Consider the following 12583-nt stretch of genomic DNA (forward strand, 5'->3'; position numbering starts at 1 on the left):
CGTTTTGATACGTGAATTCTATAAATTTTATAACTATTATAGCCAATATCGAATAATTACGTGGTGGTAGAGCTTTGTGCAAGCCCGTCTGGGTAGGTAACTTTCACTCATCAGATATTCTACCGCCAAACAATAGTACTTACTATTTTTGTGTTCCGGTTTGAAGGATGAGTAACTATAGGCACAAGGGGCATTTTAACTTGGTTCCCAGGGTTGGTGGCGCATTGGCGATGTAAGGAATGGTTAATATTTCTACCACGCCAATGTCTATGGGCGGTGGTGACCACTTGCCATCACGGCCCATATGTTCGTCCTCAAATGTAAAGCAAAGAAACATTGACATATCACGTTCGTCTTATCCAATTAGTTTCGAGATACATAGAACTGAGAATAACACATCAATACAGTGGTAGCTTTACGTATTAATAATTGTTTTGTAAGTCGAATGTGTTATCGAAAGTAAGTCGATTTCGATCGTTAATCGACGAAAATAATTATTAAATTTCGTAAACGGAATCTGGTTTACTTATTCAATGAAGCGATTGTAACGATATTGCTTCAAAATATTAATGAATGAAATGTCAAAATAACCCCATTCAGTAAGTTCTAAATGTCAACTCACGGGTTAAGTAACGCATTACAATTTAAGCAATTATTTGATTAATCTCTTGCTTATACATTAATTGGACCGTCCTACGCAGAAATGTACCAAGTCACAGAAACAAAAATTAAAACAGACATACAAATTCATTAAATAAAACTTGAAAATTAAAAGTCTTTATAAATGTGCACAGTATTGTCATTAGTGGATGTAAGGAGGTGATTTTCGATTTTATATTTAAAAAAAATGTATTTTTTGGGTTGTTACGTTTTGTCCATTACGGTCCAATTATGATTACCAAACCGTTCTCGGTAACATAATTGGGTGAGTTTAAAAAGCGTTAAAGTTTCTTGTAAGATATATGTATCGTGACATTTACACGTAATATTTAAAATGACACATATTTATTTATTGCCGTTAATTACATGGTTTTTAATGTGAATTTCATTTTCGTTTTGATTTTTTGTTTTGCCTTAATCTTAACTTAGAATTAAATGTCATTCTGTAATCGTCGTTATGTAATATCTTTATTTTTTTATTTGTAACGTGTTTTTTATATTACAATTATTATTAGGTATTATTATTTTTTATGGTATAGGTTGGCGGACGAGCATATGGGCCACCTGATGGAAAGTGGTCACCATCAACCATAGACAGGATTAAGTCTAGTAGTAGGAAATTAACAAGCTTTTTCTATTTTTGCCCAGTGGTTAGAATGCGTGCATCTTAATCGATGATTTCGGGTTCAAACCCAAACAAGCACCACTATGTACCTACATGTTCTTAATTTGTGTTTATAATTCATCTCGTGCTTTACTACTTATGAAGTTTGGAGACCAAGTGTCTGCTTTTACCAGGCTATCTTAATCCCAGACAAACCCATAATCGTATAAGTGAAGCAAAAAAAAATAGTTATCAAAGCAAACACTCAAGGACGCAACTTGTCATCAGTTAATTAAAAAAATCAACACAATTAAAAATTTTAAACAGATTTTTGTCTTTTTTTTTTATAAATCCATCCATCCATGCGCCATTAACTATGGGAACTTAGATGTAATTACAGTCAAACCAAAACATAACAACACTATGTATTATTACTTTGTTCAGGCTTGTCTGGGTGGCACCCAGACTGTCTCATAGTACCCCAAATGAAATACTCGATATTCAAACATATTTATATATTATATTAAGTTTAATGGAATTGTGCAATTATAACTAGACAAACTAAGCGAAGATAGGCGGAAAGCAATTATCACCGGCATAGACTTAGTAAATTTCGGACAAATCAAAGTAATAGATTATACCTGGAACCTCGTTAGGGGTGCGTTTATCTAAATCGAAACTGTCCCGAAATTTCTGTCGAACTTAATGTAACTTTCTTCGACGTGTTAAAAAAAATATATAAAATTATAATGTCATCAAATTTCAAGTATTATAATACTGGTCACATGTTAGGTATATTAATTCCGTAAAAAAAGTAAACCAGTGGTATTCCAGATTTAAATTTTCTCTGCGCCAAATTATTTTATTCAGATCCAATCAATCGTTCTGGAGTGTCAAACATCCATAAATAAATTCGCATTGTTAGTAAAATAATGATTTCAACCGTATTCTAATTAATTTCAAAAGAATAATTAAACATTCACTTCAGACTCTAATTTATCACTTAAAAAATTCTTACATAAAACAAAATTAACATTTTCCAATAAGTAACAAAACATTATTGTATGAACGCAGCTAAAAATGTGTCTTATTAAAAACCATAAAATTCTATATAAGTAAGAGTTTGTCGCGTAAAAGTTACGTCTGACAGCCCTAAGTTGTTAGGTGCTAAAATTCAGCTGTACCGGCTAACTCGAACGGGCCGAACAATGAGAACTTCGCCGACCAACTAATAAGCGGAACTTGAAATCGGAATTAACTGTTAGTTAGCGTTATAATTTGTGTCAGATTTCGTATTATTTCGTATGAACATTGAACATTTTCACTGTCAAATGTTTTATTAACGAAATATATGACTATCCCGGAGTTAGTGAAGTAATTCGAATTATAACTTTGTGTGATTTTGCTAACGGTACATGGTGCGTTCTTAAAAAGTACCTTGACAAAAAAAAAATATTTATAATTTGGAATAAGTAATTAATATAATTTAGGAATAAGTACACATTTAGTTACAATATATTTTAAAGATGTTATTATAAGTTATATGTACCAGAAGAAATATATTTATTTATTTCAAATTTTATGATAAGTTTTTTAGTAACTATAGTAATTATTTTAGTAACTATATTTTACTTTCTATATGCGATTTCCGGAAAGTCTGATGGCCTAAACGTTATGCTGTGAAAGTATAGATACTGTTCATTTTTTAATCGTAAATAATACATACATATATGTGTCTACTCTACAACCTATTCATACGATAGATATAAAAAGATACTTAATAAAATATTTTGTAGGACCCAAAATGATTAAAAATATAATAACATTAAATATGTTTTATTGGTAAAACGAGTATCTACCGAGTTTCTTGATGAATTTTTCATGGGGAATATTCTATAATTAGTAAACAAATAGTTCCCTTCAATTCTCATACTGTTATCACATAACTATATTAAAATTCCAATTATCAATCGTCGAACCGAGATCGACACGACAGACGTCATCTCCGGCCCGAAACGTAATGCAATATTCTAATCGAACGATTCGATGCGATTAAAAATCAATTATCTCACAGTGTAGCGCCCCGCCGAGATTGATATTGGAATAACATTGGTTAGGCGAGCGGAATTAAGTACAAATGCATGTACACGCCTTAATATACTTAAGGTTTTTTCTTAATAACTTCGGGTGTTAATAGAAATGAAAAACATGGATTTATTGTTGCGTTTGCAACATAATTAATTAATTAAATAAAAACTGAATTATTTCGCTCAATATTGTTCTTACTAATCTTTCTCCAAAGGTTGTCTGTGAGACATCGCTATAAGCGATCATGACCGCCTTTGCGTAGCATTTGTTGATTTTATTGATAACAAAACATATATAATAATATCATTAATAAATCATGAATATCTTCCCTTAACTAATATAATATGATTTATAATTTATTTATTTATTCTGTTTACTTATAATCAAATCAAAGAAAAGGAAAAAACTATAAGAATCATAGCTAGTAACTATAATATAATTAAAGTTAAATAATTAAAAAAGTGAAAAAGGATAATAATTAAAACAAAAACAAAACAGAAAACTGAAGAGGATAAAACAATATCAAATATTATTTAATCTCTAACTATAAAACAAGATAGTTCTCTTACGAACTTCTTTCGTCGACTTTGTTTTATACTATGTAATTATTATAATGATAACTTTTCTGCAATAGTGAAGCGCTCCCAACAGCACATAGTGCTGTAAGAAAAATAAACCATTTATTAAATACTATTATCCATGGATAGTAAGTCATGTCTCTTATGTTTGTGTTTACAGTGGAACACAACAATGTTGAATATTGCTGCTTAGTGGTAGAATATTTAATGAAATGGTGGTAGGTACCTACCTAAATAGATTTGCTCAAAGCCCAAACCAATTGTTCTAGTAACTCTTTAAAAACCTCTACATTTGTATAATAGTAGACGTTTCAAGGCGTTTACTTGGTAGTAGGGCTTTGTGCAAGCCCGCCTGGGTAGGTACCACCCAGTCATCAGATATTCTACCGCCAAATAACAGTACTCAGTATTGTTGTGTTCCGGTTTGAAGGGTGAGTGAGCCAGTGTAATTGGATCTTAGTTCCCAAGATTGGTGGCGCATTGACGATGTAAGGAAAAGTTAATATTTCTTACAGCGTCATTGTCTATGGGTGATGGTGACTACTTACCATCAGGCCCGTATGATCGTCCGCCAACCTATACCATAAAAAAAAGATTATTAAATAAAAATGTTCAACCATTAGTCCATCAGAGCATGATGAAAGACGAAGGATTCGCTGATAAAAGAAGTTGCATTATTTTCTTTGTAACATACATGTGAGTCGGAAAAAATATCAACAATCGTGCTATTACGATCGAGGGTCAAAAGGTCGTATTGTCTTGGAATGGGGGAATTCGCACCACGCATAATTCAACGTAAAGTACTATAAAGTGGTGTTATGGGCTTACACGATGATGTGTATATTATGAATTATTACAATATACACATATTGTGTGGAATTTATGATTTTCCTTGAGTAACATTTCAAGGACGAATTTAGATGTGTATATATTTCGTGTTTGAGTTAAACGATTTCTAACCAAAAAGGTTTCAAGTCTTTTCTCTATATATTGACGAGACATATATTTAATTACGATATATTTCATTTGTTTTTATAGTTTTACTGAAATATGCAATCCAAGTTTTTATAAGATAAATTGTATGTATGTATAAGTAAAAATTACATGTTATATTATGGTTGGTCTTTATCCTAAAGATCCAAAAACATACATGTCATGATATTTTGGTATGGTTCTGCGGACAGCCCACACAGTTTCTTATTCAAAAGCATTTATTTTCTTTGTACCTATATACGTCCTCCTATATAGGTATAATCGGTAAATTCTAATCGTGCATTGGGATGAGTGTCTGTTTAATCTAAATATAATATTATAAATGTGAATGTAACTCTGTCTGTTTGTCGCTCTTTCACGACTAAACTGAATGTGATGAAATTTGGTATGAAGCTAACTTCAACTCAAAGAAAGGACATATGGTTCTTTTTTGCTTGACACATAACAACCAAAACCCTAAAACACAAGCGAAGTCGCGGGTGCCAAAAAGAATATAAGGATAAAGAGGAAAAAACGTATATTTTTGTTTTTTATGAAATAGTCAAAGTAAGTAAGCGTATCTTTTAACATTAAAATATATTTATCGTTCTTACTTAAGCATCGACGATAGTCAGCTGGTCGTTTAAGATGACGGAGTACGTAAGGATGGCGGACGTTTTACGAGCACGAATGATACGCTTCTCCGAGGAAAAACTTTATTACATACAGTTTGGCGTAATGCCAGTTACACATATGGGCTGAAAACAAGGGAGATAAAAAAGAACTACATATCATGTGTGAACTTGACCTTTATTACGTAGGTGACCTACCAGTAGTTTTCATCTATCATAATTGTACTATAAATATTATTTACAACTAGATACATTTAAGTATATTCAGGGGTATGACGAAAATAATTTTTAACTGTTATTGCATGTATCCTAAATAATAAACGGATTACCATGAAGCGTGATAACTGTTTATCAAAATGTTACTGTTATTTATTATAAAGTATATTTTATACGTATCGTGAAATATTCCACATATAAACTCGCATAGCTATTTTCGTTGATTATACAACATTTGTGAGACACGAAAATTAATTTTGCATCACTAAAAAAATAAGAAAAAACTTTCAAAGTGTACAGATAGCGTTAGCTTTTACTCCGGCCCAGCTGAAATTCATAGCGAGCTCCGCAAAGCGTCACGCATGCACGCGACCGCGTTCACGAAAACCGTATACATACAGTATACACGTTTGCCCGTAGATAATCACACCGGTAACCCGGGTTTCAGCGCACGTTTCGGTAACGTATTACGAAACCCTCTGCGGCAGGCGCTCTATGTCCACACTTAAAATTTTGATGCATATTTATTATCTGTATATGACAGATTAAATACGTCCCTGGATTGAATTTCATTTTGAAAATGATTTTTGAGCTCGGTTTCCGTGAAGTCGAAAATGAAATATTCAGGCACTGTAGCTACAGCTATATTAGAATTTATTTTTTGGATGGAAATAAAAAAAATATTGATAAAAAATTGCATAGAGTATTTTTTTATCAGGAAAATTTACACTGAATAACATTTTTTTTTGTACTGTGGCCAACAGTGGAAATGTAATGTTTCCAGAATCTATATATCTGAGTTTCTATATTCCAAATTTAAATGTTTGAACATATGTACATATATGGAGCATCGTTAGATTGCTGAAATTTTAAATGACACTGTATATATAAATAATTATGGGATAAAAAAGGATAAGAACACGAGAATCCTGCATTTGAAAAAAGAAACGAATCATTCCAACTTTATTCCAAGAATATCTCGAGTAAAGTCACATGACAAAGTTAGCTATAGATATAAATAAAATCGCAATCAAATCTGTGAATAAAATTTGATGTATACCAGTCATTACTTCAAATATCAAAGATAAAATTTTAAGAACAGGGGAAGAGACAATTTACTTAAGAAATATAATCCATTTACCAAATTGCGCTAAACCAATTGAAAAATAATATCCGTCTCTGTGTTTCGTTCAGATGGAGGAAATAATTGTATTACTGTAAGAAATGACTTAACTATTTAACAGTTTGACGTGTGAGGAGATTATTTTAAAAAAATATTAATAAGCATTTATATACTTGTTAACTTCCAGACAGGATATTTGGTTATTTACTTGGTGGTAGGGCTTTGTGTAAGCCCGCCTGGGTACCACCCACTCATCAGTATTCTACCGCCAAATAACAGTACTCAGTATTGTTGTGTTTCGACTGGCGAGTAAGCCAGTGTATCTACAGGCACAAGGGACAAGACATCTTAGTTTTCAAGGTTTGTGGCACATTGACGATGTAAGGAATTGTAATATTTCTGACGTCATTGTCTATGGGCGATGGTGATTTTTTAATTTTGAAAAAGAGTAACTATCGAGTTTCTTAAGATAATCTTTATATTTTTAAAATTCCAAATCATATAATATGCTCCAATCCTTCCAACTATTGTGGCGAATGTGATAAAATTTTGGTACTAAGCGTGCTCAACTTAAAAAAAGAACATAGGATACTCTTCAAGTCGAATATTCGACGATCAAAAAGCGAAGCCGCTTCTGACAATTATTACTTGAATAATTATTTAAATAAAATGGAGTCCGATAGATCATATCGTACATTTATTATTGGACTGAGGCTATTATTCTGAGGGTCAATGAAAACAAAACCCGTCTAAAAGACGATATTGTTTTAGTATAATTTGTCCACATACGTTTCAAATTGGTCGCGCTTCCTTGGGCTATATTTTACATTAATTTTTTTTACATTACAAACTTAAATAAGCTATGTTTCAATTTGAAGAAAAAAGCCGTTTAAAGACTGCTAAAATTGTAAAGATGAAGTTTGAATGCGACTTCCTGATTTATAAATTATAATTATGGATTTATTTGTGATGTATTTGTCCGTGCCTTATAATCACAGACACTAGCGGTCAGAACAGCACGCTAAAGCGATCCTGTAACGCTCTTGAAAATATGGAGTATGGAAGTTAAACACAAGTATACTTTTACTTGGTGTTAGGGCTTTTTGCAAGCCCGCCTGGGTAGGTACCACCCACTTATAAGATATAAGAGTACGCTGTATTGTGTATTCCGGTTTCAAGGGTGAGTGAGCCAGTGTAATTACAGGCACAAGGGACATTGACATTTGGTGTTAGGTGTGCTTGACTATTGTGAGTTTAATTTTTAGGATCATAGGTATAGTTAGGATGTAAAAGTGATACAAACGAACTTATTTTTGCATTCATATTTATTTGTCGTAACTTTAATACAGATCCATAACTCTGTATACAACGTCTACTTAATACTATCATAGTTACATTGCCGATGAAAATGAAAAAAAAATAACAGTATTCTTTTAAAGTGTATCATTAGTTAGAGTGGAAATGAAGCTAGTACAAGCAGATACTTTTCGTCATCCGATAGCTTTAACGTTGAATTAAAAAATGCAGCTAAAAATAAAAATTTACCGTACTAAAAATAGTCATATCAAAAGTTTAATGAATGGCGGGAGCGGTACCGCTAATTGACTTTAAATTTAAAACAGTTTTCAGTCAGAATTAATTTTAGTGACGCGTTTTAATTATATTAAGTCGTGTAAATAATGCATGAAGCTGGGAACGAACGTTTTATAATATTAATATATTTTATATGTAAGGACTAGCGTTGTTATTTAATCATTGCTTGGAATAGACTGTCTAAGAGTATATAGCTACATGTATATACGGTGCTACGACATTTCATTTCCCACTGTATCAGATATGATTTTGGCTTTGTGCTTACCCGTCTGGGTGTATTGTTGTGTTCCGGTTTGAAGGGTGAGTGAGCCAGTGTAACTACAGGCACAAGGGACATAACATCTTAGTTCCCAAGGTTGGTGGCACATTGACGATGTAAAGAATAGTTAATTTTTCTTACAGTGTCATTGTCTATGGGTGATGGTGACCACTTTCCATCAGGTGACCCATATGCCCGGCGCCAACCTATACCATAAAAAAATCTCTGATGCGAAGATATTTCCACAAATAATAACTCTCCTTGTAAACTTCTACTTAACACAACGATATCCTGATGAAACCTGGATATCATATGAAAATTTGCTATATGTTGTACATTCATTCAACAACCCGCATTGGAGTAGCGTTGTGAATTATACTCCTCTCAAGAAAATTACAGTCGTCTATATGTTTCTTAAACATCAAAGAAAAAAAAACCTTAAAATTATTCATTTTCATGATTCACTCGCGACGATAAATCTTCGAAGTATTCGTCGAATCATAATTGGGTTTAATAAATAATTCGCTTCGAAAATCGATTAAAAGATTATTTCCGGCGATACTTGTTAAATTTTTATCAGATTTTATGCTCTGTTTAAAGTTTTTCTATATTAAGTTCCCACGAGGTACATTATTTGGTAACATAATGTCCATATGTCCTGAACCCCTGAAAAAGTATGTGTAAAGTTTCTTGATTATTGGTGGAAATGTATACGACCTCCTTTAAAATATTACTTTGGTTTTAAAATGTGTTTTGACTGGTTATTTGGAAAATTTTACCCATTTAGTCAAAACGTTTTACCCTACAAAATTTTCTACTAAACTTAAATTCTAGTATGTATTTTCCTCTCTGCCCTCTCAAGTTGATATTATCTAGTTATTTTTGTATAATTAATAAATCCAGAATTATCATTACTTCTTCTTAGTGATTATTAATTATCCTATTAATACTTGATATTGATGTTAATTGGATCGAATACAGCTCCAAAAAGGTTTCAATCCTTTTTTAATTTTATATTTCATAAAATCGACTATCTTCGAAATTTAAAAATTAACTGTTATTTTTAATATAATACAGAACCTTCGGTGTCCGATTTCGAATTGCAATTGGCGCTTTTTCTTAGCAGACACACTTAGCAGTTGAATTAAAAAATTGATTATGTTCACGCCACACGTAGTTGTTATAATGTTCATATCTTAATGAATTTACGAATGATTAATATTTTGATTACACCTACAACCATTTTAATTAAGATAATGCTAATTATATATGTTTAGTTCATTAAATCTAAGGCCATGTCTTATTCTCGGACCGTATTTATTTTTTCATTAACATATTTAGGAATAAATGCAGGTACGTTTTAACTTTGATCACTTAATTTATTTACGGTTCTTTTAGGTAAATAATTTTATGACCATTTATTTTTATTATAATCGTATTCTACTAAGGAGGCATTCTTATATATCTTTTTCTAAATAGTAATAGCATTAGACTTCCAATAGTTGCTTAAATTATGTATATAAATTTATAAAATACATGATTTGTTGGATGTGAAAAAAAAATTACAATAAAAATTATATTTAGGTGTTACAAGTGAACTAAACAGTTTTTGATTCTCTTGATTTAATCATATCATCTCGTATATGTATTTATGTGTCGATATTTTTAACACTCGAAAATCGAACTTTTTCGGAGGATTGTAGTTATGTTATGGCTTGAGTCAAGGACCTCATTCTCTACCACCCTTGTAAAATTATGAGCATAAAACTATTACGAGCTAAATGGTAGAGGAACAGATACAATTCGGGAGTTCATATATGATAGCACTTTTTATTACATTTAATTTGTAACATTATTTTAACTTCTGTTCTTTTACTTTACCTTAAGATTGCCAAGAAGAGTCGCTGTTTTAGGGATAAAACCGTCTTGTGCATCTTTCTTAAATGTAACTTATTTACGTGTTTATTGGTTATACAATATAGAATATTCTAATTTCATTTGATTTTATTATTATATTTGTTCTTTCGGGTTGAATTTTTATTTTTATACTTTGTATTAGCTTTACTTTGCTTATTAAAAAGTAATGCTTCTATATAAATTTAAAAAATTTTGGATTGAAATCTATTGAACCCGTTTAATTCATAATTACTAAGCACATCAAGTGTTAAATGACAACCTCTTGTTCAAACAAGTTGTAAATATTTAGCACATGTTAGTATATAATATTTCAAACGACTTTGCAAGAAATTGTAGCTCACGGTTCTTACCTTTTAACGAGAGCTTACGAAGCGACAATGTAACCGTCGTAAAGAGAAAATAAATTTCAACTGCCCATGCATTAGACGTGCCTTTAATGTGGTAATAACAACGTGCCTCTTAGCAACATTGTCGCCAATTGTCGTTAACTCTGAACTTGTCTAAAATTGCTCTGCAAGCTTATATTGGAAAATTAAATTGAGCTTAGTACAATGTTGTTTGGTTTTATGAATGGAAAATCTGTATCCAGTAAACGAATCTAGACTCTAAGATTTGATAAACGATATTTGACTTCAAATCAAAATATTCTCTTTTCAAATAGTATCAAGATTCACTTCAAACTTTTTAACTATATTAATTCTTGATACTTGATTTGTGCAGTGCCTCCGGAAGCTTGCTTCGCTACCTTCAGGTCGGATGATTGTGGAAGTCCACCTGTCAAAGTTCTCTATTACTGGAAGCCAGGTTCGAGATGCGAAGTCGGTGTTTGGCGAGGCTGTCTGCCAAATATGAACATGTTTAAAGATGAATACGAATGCGTTGCTACGTGTATATTTGTTGCGAGAGCGAGTCCTGAAGATTATCACGAATTGAACGCTATTGAAAGAAATGATACTGAAACATCAATCGAGGAATCAACACCAATGTCTGATGCAACGGAATCTAGTGATTTGGCTACAAACATTGGTCCAGATGCAAACGCAACGGATGGAGATGGCACAACACTCGGCCCTGAAGATGGTAATAAGTCAGGCAATAACACCGATACATCAGGAGGTAATTCAACATCGGCCCCTGACACCACTAATACTGGAGGATCTTAATATATTAATAATAAATTTCAGAACTGACGCAACTGAATCCATAATATTTTCTTCAAGTGTTTGTTCCTTATTTTTTTAAGCTATGAAAAAATAAAATGTTCACGTAAACAATATTAAAGAACTTACATAATAAAATTATCACTAGAAAACAAATTCCTATCGATAAAATAAAACTGTGTTTCTGCGCGATGCAGAGAAACAAAGCTGAAGTTTTGTTTTTTATAAAGACCAGTCGGTATTGTCTTTGTGATTTCGTCCATTGTGCATCCTTAATTACATATTTACTGCAAACGCCTTAAGCTACCGCGAATACTTGTAAAGAGACCTTCAGTATTGTAATAAATTCGCAATAAATATCGTGCATTGTGTTCAAGATAGATTAATTTAGCCATTCGACGCTATCTCGCGCAGCCGTGCAAGATTTATGCGTATAGCCGCACAGACGCCATATTGAAAAATATAGCCAGGTTGCATAGCTGCCCGCAACTATGATAAGACGCATGACAAAATATTATATCCTGTATTGAAATATTAATCGCATCTTTCAATTGCGTTTTAATTATTTCCATCATAACTTATCTGATTACACAGTTATATTCATATATCTCATTTAATATGGCCTATTTATTTCTAATATTGAAAATTTATTAAGACTTTTTACAATGTTTTTTTCTCATTGCGATTTAAAATAATTCCATAACGAATGTTTGCCAATTAACTCAAATTCAATCCAATTGCTTACAAACAAATGATTTGCAGGCTTAATATAATTTTACCC

The 12583-nt window shown here is 31.8% G+C and overlaps 1 protein-coding gene across 1 annotated transcript; it reads left to right on the forward strand.

Moving 5' to 3' along the window:
- Nucleotides 1-10003: 10003 nt before the first annotated feature.
- Nucleotides 10004-12280, forward strand: LOC124531408. Its single transcript, XM_047105991.1, has 2 exons — nucleotides 10004-10078; nucleotides 11363-12280. Exons 1-2 carry the CDS (start codon nucleotides 10021-10023, stop codon nucleotides 11803-11805), a joined length of 501 nt encoding a protein of 166 aa, XP_046961947.1. The 5' UTR covers nucleotides 10004-10020; the 3' UTR covers nucleotides 11806-12280.
- The last annotated feature ends 303 nt before the right edge of the window (nucleotides 12281-12583 follow it).

Source organism: Vanessa cardui, chromosome 7 (assembly GCF_905220365.1).
Source record: "Vanessa cardui chromosome 7, ilVanCard2.1, whole genome shotgun sequence".
NCBI lineage: Eukaryota > Metazoa > Arthropoda > Insecta > Lepidoptera > Nymphalidae > Vanessa > Vanessa cardui.

What these genes read in the sequence shown, in the direction of transcription:
- LOC124531408 (XM_047105991.1), top strand. Translation starts at nt 10,021, where the DNA reads ATGTCTTATTCTCGGACCGTATTTATTTTTTCATTAACATATTTAGGA. An exon ending in ATATTTAGGAATAAATGCAG is followed by an intron (nt 10,079 to 11,362) that starts GTACGTTTTAAC and finishes TGATTTGTGCAG; the next exon opens with TGCCTCCGGAAGCTTGCTTC.